This window comes from Chenopodium album, chromosome 1 (genome assembly GCF_948465745.1).
Source record: "Chenopodium album chromosome 1, dcCheAlbu1.1, whole genome shotgun sequence".
In the NCBI taxonomy this organism is placed as follows: Eukaryota; Viridiplantae; Streptophyta; class Magnoliopsida; order Caryophyllales; family Amaranthaceae; genus Chenopodium; species Chenopodium album.
Window position 1 is genome coordinate 6,910,906 of NC_137834.1, and position 17,711 is coordinate 6,928,616.

General features: G+C 35.5%; 1 protein-coding gene and 1 long non-coding RNA gene across 2 annotated transcripts; one reads left to right on the forward strand and one right to left on the reverse strand.

The window, feature by feature from the left end:
* Nucleotides 1–8,151: 8,151 nt before the first annotated feature.
* Nucleotides 8,152–9,248, reverse strand: LOC145641908 (uncharacterized). The gene is made up of 3 exons (XR_014115596.1): nucleotides 9,110–9,248; nucleotides 8,904–8,977; nucleotides 8,152–8,289 (listed from the first exon to the last, which is right to left on the reverse strand). It is a non-coding gene; the product is annotated as an uncharacterized LOC145641908 (long non-coding RNA).
* Nucleotides 9,249–12,131: 2,883 nt separating this feature from the next.
* On the forward strand, nucleotides 12,132–16,390 carry LOC145641509 (uncharacterized). The gene is made up of 5 exons (XM_081692335.1): nucleotides 12,132–12,297; nucleotides 13,534–13,861; nucleotides 14,783–14,887; nucleotides 14,988–15,035; nucleotides 15,812–16,390. The coding sequence occupies exons 2-5, from the start codon at nucleotides 13,610–13,612 to the stop codon at nucleotides 16,049–16,051; spliced, it is 645 nt and encodes a 214-aa protein (XP_081548461.1). The 5' UTR covers nucleotides 12,132–12,297; nucleotides 13,534–13,609; the 3' UTR covers nucleotides 16,052–16,390.
* Nucleotides 16,391–17,711: the final 1,321 nt, after the last annotated feature.

Below are 17,711 nucleotides of genomic sequence, written 5' to 3' on the forward strand. Positions count from 1 at the left end.
TTGGGTATGATTCTATTATATTGGACAACATGAGCTGAGGTGTTAAGCATAACCGCCATTGAGATTGTGGTGGATTTTTTTAGAGTGCAATAAATCATTGTTACCTCTTACCTTCATTGAACTTGATAAATAATTAAATACTCCGTACTTCCGTAGTTTCTTTCTCCGTTTTATTTTATTTGCAATGCACTTTCAACACACACTTTGAAGAATTAAATAATTAGGTAAATTAAACAAACAAATTGAATTAAAATATTTTATACATGTAATATCTAACCTTTCTCTATCATATTCTTATCTAACCCTTCTCTATTCTTGGTGTTAAAGTTATTTTGATAAAATCGTCAGTTTACCTAATCTAATCAACTCCTAAAAAAGCGCGTCTAAAGAATGTGTTGCAAATAAAGAAACAAAGCAAGTATGAAATAAACAATAGCATGAAATTGCCCTCATATATGTCTCAAATATAGTTATCTTAATAATCATCTGCTTTATGTTTGTTTCAGATGCAACCTGCTTTTTATGGTTTTCAGCCTACGTTTCTGACCGTTCATATAAAGTTAAAATAAATCTCACGTGATCATGTTTATATAATTAGGTTGAATATGCATGTTGAATTATTGAGGATTTTGGGCAATAAATACCAACTAATCGTCTCATTTCACTAATAGTCATCTAGTCCCTTTTTTTTTATAAGTTTTACACTTCAATCGTCCACATATTTTAGGCAATTTAATCAACTTAAATGAAATAAGAAGTAAGTGGGGTAGTTGGTGTATTAAAAAATATTTAATGTTTTTGACAAACTAATTTGGGGTTTTTGAATTGAAATTAGGGTTTTTGTAATCATTTTGGGGAGTTGACTATGGTGATAGCATGTGTGATTCATATTTCATGATTTTTAACTAATGACGAACAAAATTAAGATTGAATTGCAATTTTATATTTGGTTTTTTTTTTTTTTTGATATTTTGCAAGGTACCAATATCTAGGTCGTGCAAGATCTATATGTATTAAGGAGAATCTAAGATGCAGATTTCAGGCATGCAAATTCTATGATCCATACAACAGAAGTGACATACAAATTCAGAATCTAATTTTTCAAGAAGAAAGAGGGGAAAGAAAGAACTATTGAGGAATCTAATAAGAATTAATTTTGGGGAAGACTTTTAATGGGTGAATATCACTTGTGAGAATTAGAGAAGAATAGAATTGAATTGAAAGAACACAGAAGGGAAAATCGAGTGAAGGAAGGAAAAGAGGGAAAATGAAGGGAAGATTGTTTATGAGGCCTACCATGACGTTACACATGAGTGATTGGATAATCTAGTGGGAACTTTTTTATAAAATGGGGTGGTAAAGAAAAAAGTGGTTATTATTAAAGCGAGAAAATTAGTTGGTGATAATTGCTAAGAAATTCTTAGGCCTCGTTTGGTTGCATTTGGGAAATAGAAACCCATGGGAAATTAAAATTCATGGGAAGTTAATATTTCCCAGGAAAGGGTAAAATCATGTTTGGTTGATATGAAGGAAATTGAATTTACCATGAATTAATTTCCTATGTTTTGTTTGGTTAAACTTAGGAAAAATTAGAAAAAAATAATCCCAACTTTCATCAATTTTGATACAATAATCCCAACTTTGGATTATTGTGGACCCATTATATTAGGTCACTTGACACGTGTCAAGTCCTGATTGGTCTAATTTTTTAAAAAAAAAAACTAAAAACAAAAAAAAAGAAAAAAATTTAAAAAAAAAAAAGAAAAAAAAACTTCCCTCCCTCAAAACCACCAGCCCCCCACCCAAACCACCCCTCCACCAGCCCTCCCCCACCCCTTCCACCAGACCCCACCCGAAAACCACCCCCACGCAGCCGAAAAACCGCCCCACCCCCGACCACCACTCCCCACCTGCCGAAACCGACCCAAACCACCATCCTCGTCGCAACACCTAAAACCCTCACCGCCGTACTCCGAAATTGAAACCCCAATAACTGTTTTAAGGTTTCAATTATGGGTCAAAATTGAGGGAGAAAGGGGGCGGAAATGGTTGGGGGAGTGAGAACGTCGGCATAGAGGAGGAGTTGGGTGCCAGTGAGTGGTGATGGAGGGTTTTTTCGAGGAAGGGATTAAGGTGGTTTACGGGAGGGGGGAAGGGATCGGAGGGGGGAGGGTTTCGTGGGTGGGGGAAGGGAGAGGGAGGTGTTTCGGCAGGTGGGGAGTGGTGGTCGGGGGTGAGGGCGGTTTCCGGCTGCATGAGGGGTGTTTCCGGGTGGGGTCTGGTGGAAGAGGTGGGGGAAGGCTGGTGGAGGGGGTGGTTTGGGTGGGGGGCTGGTGGTTTAGGGGGAATTAGGTTTTTTTTTCAAAGTTTTTTTTAATTTTTTTTTTATTTTGGACTAATCATGTACTGACACGTGGCTTTTAAAAATACATAAAAAGAAAAAAATAACCTTCTCAACAGGTAACCGGTCATAAGGACTGAAGAAAAAGAAAACCCCCCAAAGTTCGGATTATTCCAGAATAATCCAAAGTTGGGATTATTGATGAAAGTTGGGATTATTTTTTCTAATTTTTCCTTAAACTTATGTATTTCTCATGTATTATGACTACCTTAACTATTTGGAAAAATTGTCACCATTAATCCCAACTTTGCCTCGTCCGCCAATAATAATTCCAACTATCATTTATTCACCATCACTCCCAAATTTGTATAGGATTAATTTATATTGCACCCAAATGACTTTGAACCAGTTGAATAGGTAAATTTTGCTGACTTGTGATTAGTTGCACACATGTCAAATCATGATAGGTTAAAAAAAAACAAACAAACAAACACAAAATTAAATAAAAAAAAAACAACACAACCACTTTCACCACCACCACCACCTCCCCTTTTAGTGTCACTTGCAAAATCGCCAAGGGGGTGGTTGAAATTCGCCGAAGAAGGCAGCGAGGTGTAAGGATTCGACAGCGAAGGGATAAGAGGGTTGAAACGGAGGAGGAAGGGGTAAAAACGGAGGGAGGAAGGGGGCGAATCGGAGGTGGAAAGTGGTGGAATCGGAGGGGGAAGGGGAGCACGCAATTCTCCGACCAGTTCCGACACACCCCCTTTCGGAAACAGCACGTACGCAGGGGCAGCCCTACTGCCCGAACGACGGGGGCTGCCTCCTGTCGGTTCTGGCAGCGGCTGCCTCCTGCCGGAAATGGGATGGCTTGCCTCGTGCCGGAAACGGCAGAGGCTGCCGCCTGTCGGAGCCCGGGGCTGCCACCTTGCGTGAGGGTTTTTTTTTAATTTTTTTTTAAAAAAAATTCAGACCTATCACGTGTTAGTTGACACTACACGTGGCTAGTAACTTGCAATATCAGGTTAGATTATAGGTTGGGTGCAATAGAAATTAATCTCATACAAAGTTGGGAGTGATAGTAAATAAACGAAAGTTTGGATTAATATTGGCGGACGAGGCAAAGTTGAGATTAATGGTGACAATTTTTCCTAACTATTTTTTTATAATAAATATATTTTCCAATTTTTGGAGGGTAACATTGTAATTTTATTTAAAAATACATTAGAGAATTTTGGTTGACCAAGGGTATGGGAATTAAATTTCCCATGTTTTGGAGGAATTTTCATTTACTAAGGAAATTTAACTTCTCACACACACACATACACACACATATATGTCAACCAAACAACTATGCATATACTCACTTCCCATGAATTTCTATTTCCACCATTAATAAAGTGTAACCAAACAACGCCTTATTTGTCGATATGACACATAAAAATGAATATACATTTTTTTTATAGATGAAAACAATGAGTGTCTTTTCACAATATCCCGTGCACTTTAATTTCTTTTAACGTTCATATAAAATTGCGTATTGTGATAAATCATATATATGGATATGATTTTTATTAGATTGCAGTAGCTAGACAACATGGGCTGATGAGGTGTTTAGGGTGCGACAAGTCATTGTAAGTTTGTATCGTCTTACCTTCATTAAACATAATGCATAATTTAAAAACTGTGAAATAAGCTGAAGCCTAAAAGCACCCTTACGTATGTTAAGAATATGACTATTTTAGTCATTTGCTTTTTGCTTGTTTTGAATATTTTTTTCACGATTTTCTTATAGGCTAAAGGCTAATATAAGACCACCCTTTATCGGAGGATTCAGTTCAAAATTATTTAAGTACGTAAAATTGCTACAAGTTGGTCATCATGTAAAAGCAGTTCGGTCCTAAAAAGAGATATCTTTAACACTCTTTTTACACCCTCTGTTCAATATATATGTTTGACACATTGGGAATTATTTGTTTAAATTAGGAAAATTTGATTCTATTAATCCAACCTTAGTGCGGTCTAATTTTATTAATTCAACCTTTTGATTATTCCACAATAATCCAAGCTTTGGGGGGTATTCCATTCTATTAGGCCAAGGTGACTTGCTACCTATTCTTCAGGTATTGTTTTTTTTCCTCATTTTTTTAAGTTAGAAAAGTTGAAAATGACTTAAAAATATATATACCAGCCCTTCCCTTCCCCGGTTCCCTCATTGGTTCCGGCACATCCGAATCCCCGTCCGGCAACCCCTCCTATTCCCGGCCATTCCCTCCCCCCTCCCTTGACCTCCCATTTCCGGCCAACCTTTCCCCCTTCCCCTCTCTTTTCGTCGTTTCGGCTTGCCCTAACCACGCCTCACCGCACACCAAATAAAAACCCAGAATTTTTAATGAAATCATCGGGTTCTTACGAAAGTTCCACTCTTGATCTTGCAAAACCCTAATCAAATTAGGGGTAAATTATAGGGTTTTGAAGATCGAAAATTTCTTGCAAATGGCAGGAAATTGAAACAGAGAGAGAAAGAAAGAATAAGAAGGATTTGGGGAAGAGAGAATTTAAAAATAAATCGACGATAAGGTGGGAGTTTGCGATAGTTTTGATGGTGGGTGGGGGTTCTGGGTTCGAGGGTTGGGTTCAACAGAGGGTCGGGTTTCTGGGTTCAGTTTGGTGTTTCTGGGTTTCGACTAGTGTGGTGGCTGGTGGGGTGGGGTTCCTTGTTGCTGGAGGTGGAGGTCTAGTGGGCGGAGGTTTGGCCGGAAAAGGGAGCCATTCATGGAGGTGTGGAAGGGAGGAAGAAGATGAAGAGGAAAAGGATGAAAAAAGGGAAAAAAAATCTTTAAAAAAATCAAAAAATATATTTTAGACAAATGAAAATGCGACACGTGGTAAGTGACTTATTATTATAGGTTAAGTGACCTGCTTGACTAGACAAAAAGTTGATGTGCCATGTAGTTTCTATTTTGTTGTGAGGATAAGGAGGTTCGAACCCTCAACCTCTAATAACACATATGACTATTTAGCCATCTAAGCTAATATCAACTATGTTGTTTGTATGGATAAAAATTCATATAACTACAAACCACAAGGTTTAATTAAAAAAAAAAAAAAAAAAAAAAAAAACTACATTCAAAGAATAACTCAATTATGGTTTGACAATGACAATTGCAGTTTTAAAAAGCCTTTTAAAAAAATTACCGATTATACATGTACAACAATAGCAACTCGAGGCAACGCCCGGGGTCACTCACTAGTTTTCATTTAAATCTGAACTGCTAAACGTCGCTCCCATTTTACATACTAACGCTCCCTTTTTGACATGAAAGGACGATATTGCCCTTTGTGTAAATTGTAGTGCATAATGGTATAATATCATTCCCGACCCCTCCACTTACTACCACGTGGTAAAAAAAAAAAATCCCGAACTACCACATCCGACCTCGGCCCACCACATTCGATCTACCACCAAAAATCCAAGTTAATTTTTTTTAAAAAAAATTTATTAAGCATTAGCAACAGGTTTAGGACGATGGATGTCGACAACGTTCGGACACCGAAAGCTTCGTCGGAGGATTCCGTAAGTCGTTGTACTTTTTTTAAAAAAAATTTGAAATAAAACATCCGCCTAAAATTTTAGGATCCACGTAGGTGGATCCACTTAAAATTTCCGGATCCACCTTGGTGGATCCTAATGTTTTGGGCGGATGTATGTAGTGCTTTTTTTTTCTTAAATTGATTAATTAATCAAATTTAGTATCACTAGGCGAAAATAGCATTTGGCCACCGGTTCAAAACCCCCCTATGCCACCGGTTTTGAACCGGTGGGCATTTGGGGGGTGGCAATAGTCAGATGCAAAGCCACCGGTTCAAAACCGGTGGCAAAAACCCATTCCCGCTTTTTTTAAAGGGGTTTTTGGCACCGGTTCCTGTTCAAAACCGGTGCCAATAATGGCAAAAAATATATATATATATATATATATATATTTTTTTTTTTTTGCATTTTTTTCAATTAAATTGATATATAAACACTAACATATATATAAACTTACATATTTTCATTAATAAAAGGTTGTAATATTACAATTTTGGTCCAAAAAAAAAAAAAAAAACAAGTCACTGTTAAATACAAGTCACACCAAATCACCAATGTAACACCTGGTGAGGCAGCAACTACAGCAGCGAGCCTTGGCGAGGCAGTAGCAGCCTTGCGTATAGATAACATCTTCCGACAGCCACCTGCATCAACAAACAAAGATAAGAGATCTCGAAGTGTGTATTAATCAAAGACAACAAGCAGAGCAATACTACCTTAAATTCAACCATATATACATGTAGTGAGGAAGAACGAGAAGAAAAGCCTTGGCAAAATACATTTTCATATTCTAAAAGATTCTTAACACGGAGAAAGGACCAACCTAATTTTTTATTCAGCCTCTCCTATAACCCACCTCCCCCTCCTCCAACCATTACTTTGCTTTCCTCAAAGGTTATAGATTAATAATCAAGCATAACAAGTAGCCTTGGCAGAGTAGTAGTAGCAGTTGCAGCCTTGCTAGGGATGCTGCAACAGCAGCCTTGGCAGGGCAGCAGTAGCTGCAACCTTTCGAGGCCAGCAGCAGCAGCCTCAGCAGGGCTGCAGTAGCTGCAACCTTGCCAGGCCAGCTGCAGCAGCAGGCTCGGCAGGGCAGCAGTAGCTGCAACCTTTCCAGGCCAGCTGCAATGGTAGCCTCGGCAGGGCGACAGTAACTAAGTCAGCAAATTCACCCAATGATTTACATATAGCGAATTCAGCAAAATAATTTTTATTTATTTATTTTTTTTACCAAAAACTGAAGTAGCAAGAATTAGTATCTTATCTCAAATTACAGTAATTTCTACAAAACTTAATAGAAAAATCAACAGAGCTAACAGAATTTCAAAATGCATCATTAACACATGTAAATAACAATAAGATGATAGCCCAAATTGAATGTGATATTGGCATTTACTCAACTCAAATTATACCAAAGCATAACCAATTCAATTTCAAGAAAGCCAAATTACACCAAGCATAACAATTCATTGTGATACTGGCTCCCTTTCTACTCAAATTACCACCCCCAAACAATGTAATCAAAACCTATTTTAAAATCCACTTTGAAATTAGTTCCTTTCTACTCAAATTACACCAAAGAAAATCAATCCCACTTCAACACAATCATAGAATTAATAACCCAACAATCATAGAATTAACACCAAAGCAAAGCAATACAGCAAGCTAAGCCCAATCGACAAATCTGCAACATCATCAATCAAAACAACAGGGGTATTTGTAACCTTAATTCCTCTTTCTTTAAAAATAGAATTAATAAGCCTAACATAAAGAAAAGAAACAAAACAATATTCACCATATGTTAACCAAATTCTCTTAAGCTATAAGTGTCTCAAAGAAAATCAAGAAGACAACAACAAAGAGATTTGATATTGTTTTAAGCTACTTGTATAGATTGACAACAAAATCATTGTTATTAGGAAAATTTTAAAGGGACCAAGCTCATTCACAATATGTTAACCAAATAATACAAAATAATTGCTTCAATGGCATTACCGCAGTTTCATGATTCTCATCAAGTAGCTCCTACCATTGGCTAATAGTTCAATTTATTTATGCATTTCTAATTAGTGGACAAAACATGAAGAACTATTTGATACCTAACTAAGGAAAAGAGAGTAAAGTTATTGTGCAAACCTTGAGTTGTGCCTTGCTAGGAGCAGATATTGTAGGTCTTTCAGGCTCTTTATAATCAAGAGGAGGGGCAAAGTCTACCTCACAGTCTGTCTCGATTATACTGATTGCATGAGAGGGCTTTGTTTCAATAATGTCAACGTAATACTTCTTGTTGTTATATGCCACCATGATGCTGTCTCTAGAGGTCAAGCATGAATAATTTCTCAAAGTAGTCTCCAAACTGCACAAGGAGATAAGTGCAACACATTCAAGCAAGCAATAATTTGAGTCAAGAAGCATATGGATGCATGAAACTAAAAAGAATCAATATAGCATTCTACCATGACATGCTCAACCTCAATCTGCCAATTACATTCTCAATCTGCCAATATTCTAATATTACTTCAACTTCCTACAACTTCGGTAGAGAATTGGCTCCAATATCCACCATAATCAAATTTCAATATCCAAATCAGATATGACAGAAACTGAAACTATTCAATTAATCATTAAAGCTTCAATTGTTCACTCTATCAAATTAATGATCTAAGATAGTTTCTGCTAATACTCCACTTCGATATGCATGCTCAATCCAATGACAATGAAGCCAATTTCACAATAAATCAAACAACATAAGACCAAAAGCAAGCTTAATTCAAAATATTATTCACAATAAATCAAACAATATAAGATTTCCACCTTCAAATAAATGCAAGCAGCATAAAGATTATATCTTTAAATAGACATACTAACCAAATTTCATACAAACAAATGTACAGAAACAACAGCTTAATTCAGAATATTATTCAGAACATTTCAAATAAAATTCAAAAAAGGCAAAGTTAATAAATATACCTTCAAAATCTTCATCATCTTCAATAGGAGATGAGATCGAAAGCAATTTAAAAATAAAACAACCCAGAAATCACCTAAAATCCAAGAAAATCGATTAAAACCTATCTAACCCAGAATAATCAATTGCTCAAAGCAATTTCGAAAATCAATTATATTAAACCCTAAAAAGTACAAAATCGAATTAAACCCAAAAATTAAACCCTAACCTCGAAAAATACCCAGAAATTGTTGTTGATGTTGATGTAGATCGAACAAGAAGGGGATGAGATCGAAGGTGGTATTCAATTAATTGGACGAGAATCGGGGAGGAACGAAAGAGAAAAAGAGAGAGAAGGAGATGAGAACGAAGGAGAAGAACAGGAGAAAGAAGGAGATGAGATCGAAAGAGAAAGAAGGAGACGAACAGAGAAGAGAGAGAAGGAGAGAGAAAGAGAAGGAGGAGAGAGAAAGAGAAGTAGAGCGGCCGAGGAGAGTAGGGTTTATTTGGGTATTTATGGGGCGGTTTTTTTTTTAAAAAAAAAAAATAGTAAAGCCACCGGTTTGAACCGGTGGGTTTAGTATTTTACCCACCGGTGCTCTTTGAACCGGTGGCCTTAGGGCGGTGCCAATTTCGTTTTTTCACCTAGTGTATTGTAATCTTTGTATTATTATTATTATTATTATTATTATTATTATTATTTTATTATGATTAGTATTAATTTTGTGATTAGAGTAATTAGTATTATTATTTTATCAAATTTATTATTGTAATCAAATTTTTTTTTCCTGATTTTACGTACTTAATTTTTTTTAGAGAGATAAAATGAGAGTAAATGAGAGTATGAGAGTGAAGTACGAAAGTTGTGAGTATCGTGAAGTGAGTCGTGGCGATTTATTTGATAGGGGTAAAAATGGAAAATCTTAAAAAAAAATGCGAGCGATGCCTAGTAAAAGGGGAGCGACGTTTAACAACCCCCATTTAAATTAAGGTAAGGAAAAATTCTTAGAATAAATTACATTGGAACCATTCAATACATTGGAACCATTAAATACATTGGAACCATTTTATTTTTAAATAAGTTACATTGGGAACATTAAAATACATTGGGAGTATAGGACTATCTAGTTTTTGGTTGGGAGACTTTGAAGTTGGGATCATTAATGCTTCAGATTGAGACCAAACCCTTAAAATGAGACTACTATATATGGGAAAATAAAGAGAATATGGGAGGATTAAAATAGAAAGTGGATCGTATATTTTGAACACTATAGAAAATAAAAGATTCCCTATGTGTTTTTTTAACGGATTTTTAATTTCACCGTATACCCTGAGTAATTTTTTTATTCACCATATATCCATAAAAAATTTTAAATTCACTATATACCCACGTGTTTTCAGAAAATTCACCAAATTTCCTTAATGACTAACGACAGTTAACACCGTTAGTCATAAATGTTAATTATGCCACGTGACAGCCTATGATTGATTGTCCCTTCATATTATTAAATTAATTTAATTATTAAAAAACTTGAAAATAAAAATTAAAAAAAAACTCCGCCTGCAGACGGCGTCGCCCCTCCCTCCCCTTATCCTGTTGCCACCCTTTCTCCTTCGTAGAACCACCTTCCCCCCCCCCCCCCAACCCTAAAATCCTTCCTCCACTCGAAAAACACCTATCTCCCCTCCAGACGGCGCCCAAACCCCCATCCCCTGCTCTGGTGAAGCTAATTCGTCCATTTTCACCCACTTTCCCCCATTAAACCACTATCCTCGACACCCTAAAACCCCAAAATCGAATTCCCTAAAATTTCGATTTTAGGGTTTTTTTAATTTGTGGTTTTGGCATGGTGGTTCTGGGGTGGAGATGGCAGGGGAGGGGGTGGATTTTACGTTGTCCCCGCCTTATCCCCGACTCGCCCCACTTCGTACCTGCCTCATTCCCACCTCAACCCACATTTATATATTTTTAAAAACAAAATTATATACTTTTATACTATTTTTATAAAAAAAAATGATGTAAAATGAAATAGTAGATATATAACTAAAAAGTGTGTAATATTAACAATCCTTTTTTTGGGGGTTTTCTAAGTTATACCCCCCAAGTTTTTCGGTTTCTAAGTTGTCCCCATGCTTTTTCAAGGTTATAAGTTGTGCCCTTCACCTCACGATATTTTATCAACAATATCCTTTGACAGTCATATTTGTTAACAAAAGTTAAGTTATTTTATCAACAATGGTGTCGTGGCGTTATTAATTTGACGCATATTTCGTTCTAATTGGTTTAACACTTAAAAAAAAATTTAATCAGAAAATAAAACAATAAAAAAAGATTATTATTAATGTCAAAGGTTATTGTATAAAAATTAGTGAGGTTGAGGACACAACTTAGACGTTTGAAAAAGCATGAGCACAATTTAGAAACCGAAGAAGTTTGAGGGCATAATTTAGAAACCCCCTTTTTTTTTGTAATTTTTATTAATTATGTTGGATTATGAATTAGGAGCTGGGGATTAGACGAGTCTTAGGTGGGGATTAAGTAGGGATGAATATCCAAGTTGGGGGGGGGGGGGGGTGGGGTGGGGCAGGGATGATTTTGTTATTGTATTCGCTGAGGCGAGGATGTAGATGAAAATTTTAGGTGGAAATGAGGATGAAAATTTAAGGTGAGAATGAGGATGGAAGGCCAACATCCGCCCCGCCCCGCCCCATTAACGTCCCTAATCCGGAGTACATGAAGAGCGGTGTGCCGGTCCTACTTTAATAAAAACTAGGTTAGTCCCGTGCGATGCACGGTTTTAAAATAAGAAATGAACTATAGACTCATTAGCACATGTTGAGAGAAAACAACTACTTTCTCTGTAGTACTTTCTAATTATATATGAAAATACAATTTTCAAAAATCCATTATTTTCATATTTAATTAGGAAGAATCAATTAAACTACTTAGTATATTATTAGCTATTTTTAACAACTACTTGTAAATAATAAAATAGCATAATATGCGTAGAAAACCTAAAATTTAAAATTCAATTTGAATTTAATTTTTAAAAACAGTTAAATAAGGTAGCTTAAAATGGAATAAAAATTAAAAAAAAAATAATATGACATCATCTTTGCATTTTGGCGGGAAAAAATTAAATAAGAGAGTGACACGTAAACAATGATGACGTCAGCGGTTGTTACTTTAGTAATATTTATTTAAGATTCACGAAGGGCAACTCCCGCAAAATTTGATAAATTGAGGGGTCTCCTACTCATAAAACTGCGATTTTTTTTTTCTAAAATTAAAAATCCGATAAGGCCCTTCGACCTGCAAATTTTGTTAATTTGATTCTTCATTCCAACAGAAAACTTTGGAGGGGCTGGAATTGTCAGAATCAAGAAATTTTCAATTATAACTCAAATTTTTATCTTGTAAGAATAATTATACTTTTTTTTTTTTCTTTCAATTTTCAGCTTCTTGTTTTTTTGAGAAAGTTTGTAACTTTAATCGAGATGATATGTCAATTGTAATTTTTATTGTGTACAACTATGTTAATGAGAGTGAATTTCGTAGAGTTTTTCATTTTCGTTGTTTGATGTAGTCTGAATTATTGATCATTTTATTGGAATTTATTTTTTTGATGTATGATTTTTTGGGTGCTTTTGTTTGGATAATCTTCTGATATTGGCTAAAGTATGATTGGTATGTTGTGTAATATGAATTTGTTCCTGGGTTTGATTTATATGTTGATGTTTTTGCGTTTTTTTTAGCAAGTGATCTTTTTAAGATCTTTGCTTTACAGGTTGTTTGTGTTGATTCCACTTTATACCCTTTAGGGTGTTTTGTAATTATGTTAAAATCATTGCAATTTGTACTTTATGTAGTGTAAGAGATGTTACATGTTATGTAATGATGATATGAATTAGTGTGGATCCATGTAAGCTCTTGTATGATGTGGATCAGGTTGATGTATGATCAGGTTGGTAGAATTTCCGAGTTTCGAGTTGATGTTCATTGATTATAAGTATAATTATCTGTACAGTTCTAAGGATTTATTCCCTTCACCTTGCATGCTGCTCTTTTCGGCTTTTTGATTGAGGCTTTACCGAATTGAGTAATTGATAGCAATATTATTGGAATTGCTTGTTGTATCAGTCTTAATTTATGGTTGAATGGACTAGTATAATATTGCTGTGATTGCCATAATATGTATGAGAATAATGATTAGTTTCTGATTATTATGGTGGTGGTTGATACATTAAATAAAGGGGCGTTTTTTTCATTTAAGTCGACTGCAGGGATTGATTAATCAACTTAGCTTGTTATTATAGCAAATTGGAACAAACAAGTTCCTTTTGTGCATTTAATCTGGTTTCCTATCGGTGATTTTCGTGGCATGATGCTCCTCCTGAATAATGGTTATTAAATTCTGAGTTGTGTAGGAGAGAAAAGTGATTAAGATTAGAATATTGTGGCCGTGAGAGTCAATATTATAACTATCAAATAGGTTGAAGAGTGTGTAAAACAGTACCAATTTGTTCAGTCTTTACCCTGATTTTGACAAGGTCACCTGTGTTAACTAAAGCATGCTTGTTTATTCTGTTCCCCAAGTGTTTTTTCATCAGTTTCTCATTATCATTAATCTAATAGAACTTTGCTTCTTTAAGATTTCTACTGTAGGTTTTCTGGGAACTTCATACTCGGTTAAGAATTGGGAATTTTTGCTGTGCTCACAAGGTGGATATGGGATCCGAAGGACCTAAGAATATCACATTTCATGTTACTGGTTTCAAGAAATTTCAAGGAGTGACAGAGAATCCAACGGAAGCCATTGTCAGTAGTTTGAATGAGTATGTCTCAAAAAATGGCCTTCCTACAGGGGTGCAACTTGCAAGTTGCACGATTCTTGAGACAGCTGGTGAGGGGGCGAGACCAGCACTTTATGAATTGTTTGAGAAAGGTGCCTCAAATTCGGACAATGAATCAGTTGTGTGGGTGAGTCTTCATTTGCATAAACTTTCTATGCAGCTATATTGGGTTACCTCATAAACTTGCAGTATAATTTGTGCAGCTACATTGAATAACAGAAGCAAAGCCAAAATTTTGGATTTTGTAATTGGTATATCATGGCATTCATGTGTATGTTGCTGACATCCGATTGTCTAATTGAGTTGTGAGGATGATATCTTTGTGCTTATTATAGTGACTCTGTCTTTTTTTTTTATTTTTTTTCATACAAAAAAATATTATAGCAAACCAAGAAATGGAGACAATGAGTGACTACAAATTTTTTTATTCCATCCAAAAAGTATTGCCTACCCTGATATTTGTAACTTGGTCTATTTTTCAAAGTGGGATGAAGGAAAATTACTTGTCAAGTTGATGTAAATACATGACCATAATAGCAATAAATTATGGAATTTCACTAATGATGCTGTTATAATACAAGTTTTGAAACAAAATTGTCAACTCGTTCCTAATTTTAGTGAGAATCGCCTGTTCCTCTGTCTTAGTTTTGGCATTGTTTCCTGTTTCCCGGGTCACAAACCTGTCATTAGAAGTTTTGTGACAGTGTTGAGTAAATAGGTACTTGTTCTTGTAAATCCTATAATAACTTCTGACCTGTTATCATGGTATTGAATTCTTTTCAATAGTAGCTTGCTTATTAGAAAGGATATGAAGCTTATGAATTTATGTGAGAATGAGGTATTTGATCGAAGGGATGGAGGAGGAAGATTTTTGTGGATCACTATACAGAATAATCACTTTTGGTTCATGTAGCCGACCCCACTTATGAGATTAAAGCTATGATTGATTGATTGAGTGGTTTGCTTATTAGTCCCCTGTTTTTGAATACACTATCCCTGTATTGACTTGGATATATCATGTCATTGACTTAATGGCTGCTGTCTCCAGGTTCATTTGGGAGTGAATAGTGGTGCCCAAAAGTTTGCCATTGAATGTCAAGCATTCAATGAAGCAACTTTTCGCTGTCCTGATGAGCTCGGGTGGCAACCACAGGTTGATTAGATTTTTTTCCCTTCTTCTTTCTCCTCCTGTTATAAGCTATGTAGCTTTGTTTATATTCAAGTTACAAATCGTTATCCTTTCTTTTTTTCAGCAAGTACCAATAGTCCCCGACGATGCAGAAATATCTAATACGAGACAGGTAGTTGCCAACGTTTAATATATTAATATGCTTTGTCACATTCTTATTTTATGTTTCTAATATGGTAATATGGTTTTGACATGTGTTCATATTTCCTCATGATTCATGTTATATGCCATTAGAAAGAAAAAGGTTGTTTTAAGGATTAGCTGGAAAAAGATGACCTAGCTTTTTTTTCATCTTAGGCAGTTTGATTTCATATTGCTATGTGAAAGCTTAAAAGCTTGTTTATCAGGTTTATTATAAATCACTGTTGCAATATGAAAGATGAAGATACTTTTAAGTATTGATCTATTTCTTACTAGAACTTGACCTTGCATTGTGATTGCCCTTTGAATCATGGAGGACTGCAGGAGGGGAACATGGTATGTAGGTACATGAAAACCTTGGGTCCGGGTAATATAAATGGGGTTCTGTACAATCTCTTAGGCCCTTTTTTCATAGTTCCAAAATAATGGCCATTGTGCCCTTGTTTAAAGATGGCCAATCCATGCATCGTATACTATGGATCAGCCCTCAGAGCGGACAGAAATGCTGGGCTGAGCAACATTGGATATTGTAGGATATTTATACTTTTTAGTTGTAAAGAGAGTCACAAAACGCAAATGACGTAGACATGCTTTAAATACCACTTGCTAACTATCTAAGGTAGCTAGTACGATATTGTAGGATATATGATTGACACAATTCATTAGTATCAAATTTTAAGTTGCATGAAAACTTTCCCCTAACATATCTTATTTGTTTCCTTGCATTGGATGATAACTACTATGAAGACTACATGCTCAGCGGATTCTATTCTTAGTTTCCTAAAGAAGAAAGGCTTCAACGTGATGAAGTCAGATGATGCTGGTCGTTTTGTATGTAATTACGTGTACTATCACTCTCTCCGGTTTGCAAAAGCTAGAGGCCACAAGTCTCTTTTCGTGCACGTTCCCCTTTTCTCTAAGATCGATAAAGAAACACAAATGTGTTTTGTTACCTCCCTCCTCGGGGCTATTGCAGCTACATGCTGATACTCATGATACAAAGCTCCTAGAAAAGAGTTTTTTTTTTTAGTTAGGCTTGGATTAATGTTGTATACTAGTGTGCCGATGTTCATGTTGATTCAGCAAAAGAGCTGTAATACTATGTATGTGATAATTATTCTTTGCCTAGCTTGCTGCTTGTTAGCAATGGAACTGAAGTTCCTCTTTACATTGATCAAGGGATATTGCATCAAAATCAGTTGAGTTATTTGATAGGCAAAAGTGCAACTGTTTGTCCTTAAAAGTTAGCATTCTTTGTTTCAGAAACACTTGGAACAGGTTTTACTTAGCAAAAAACTTGTATGTACAGAATTGCAAATTTACTCATATTTGTGAACATTGAGCTTATTGTATTCACAAATGTTCACATATTTGTGAAATGGATGGACTCCGTTAAAGGGAGACTTTTATGTGAATACAGGATGGCAATAATGATGTCATGGCGGGACATCACGGTGATAAAATCCGTCATGTACAAATACACTTGTTGAATACGAGACTTGTTAATCTTACTTGTTTTTAACCCTTAATCTAAGACGTATTTAGAAGTTTTCATGCTTGTATTACCTTTCACTACTGTTTGTGTTTGGCTAATTTAAGTTGTTATCCAATTGCACCGGCCACCCAAAAATAAAGGTGAAGGTAAAATGAGAGATAGAAAGATAAGGTTTGTTGGTCAAATAGGTTGCTTGTGTTTGTGCTATGGTGGTAGGAGTTGTGAAAGAGAAAGTGATGTTTATTCCTAACTTAATTCTTAAGAAATTAGCATCAAATCTTTGTCGTTGACAAGTTACCCAATAGATCAATCGTTATTGTGTTTTATAACCTACGTACAATAGTCATAGTTAGTAATGTGGCCATGGGAGTAGGGGACTAGGGGGACCTTTAAGTTCTTTTGTCACTATACAAATTCGTTACTATTTTCATAATTTATGACCGCTTACTAAACACGTCATGATTCATGAGAGTAAATGATAGATTGAGGCTACTTACGTGCTCTAAAACAAGAGTTAAGGCGCCCGAAAAGAAAGGAAATGAGCCCTCCTCCAAGAACATAGATACCTAATTGTGCCTTTTGGGGTTCAATGGTTGCTCCGATTCCGCTAATTAGACTCTTAAGAGACTTTAGAGTGATTAAATCATTATATTTCAAAATCAGATGAAGGTTGTTTAATAAAATCACACATCGATCTTTTTAAAAAATGTTTGATTTATGTTTAATGTTCGATATATGATGACCTTGGCAATCAACTAAAATACTCGCCTTGTCCAAAAATACTCGTTATAATTGTATTTGATTTTAAATGTGCCAATGTACCAAAAATAAAAAACGTACTAAGAGCATCAACACTCCTGGTATAATTTTATACCACGGTGTAAAAACTCATCAAAAACATGCAAATTTTTACTACATTGGTGGTATAAAACTATACCATTTGATGGTATATACCATCTCATGGTAAACATTTGCTTTGGTCCCCATGTAACATGAACCAACCAGGTCATGCCATGTGGTCTGGTTCTCATGTATCTTTTATTTTTTTTTTCAATTGCATTTTATGAAAAAATTATAAAGTAAATAATTATGAAAAAATTACCATTGTTCATAATTTTTCAAGACCTACACATAGACACCCATATTAATATA

Coding starts and splice junctions, on each gene's coding strand:
- LOC145641509 (XM_081692335.1), top strand. CDS start 13,610: ATGGGATCCGAAGGACCTAAGAATATCACATTTCATGTTACTGGTTTC. Junction 14,888..14,987: donor AGCTCGGGTGGCAACCACAG/GTTGATTAGATT, acceptor TCTTTTTTTCAG/CAAGTACCAATAGTCCCCGA. Junction 15,036..15,811: donor AAATATCTAATACGAGACAG/GTAGTTGCCAAC, acceptor ACTACTATGAAG/ACTACATGCTCAGCGGATTC.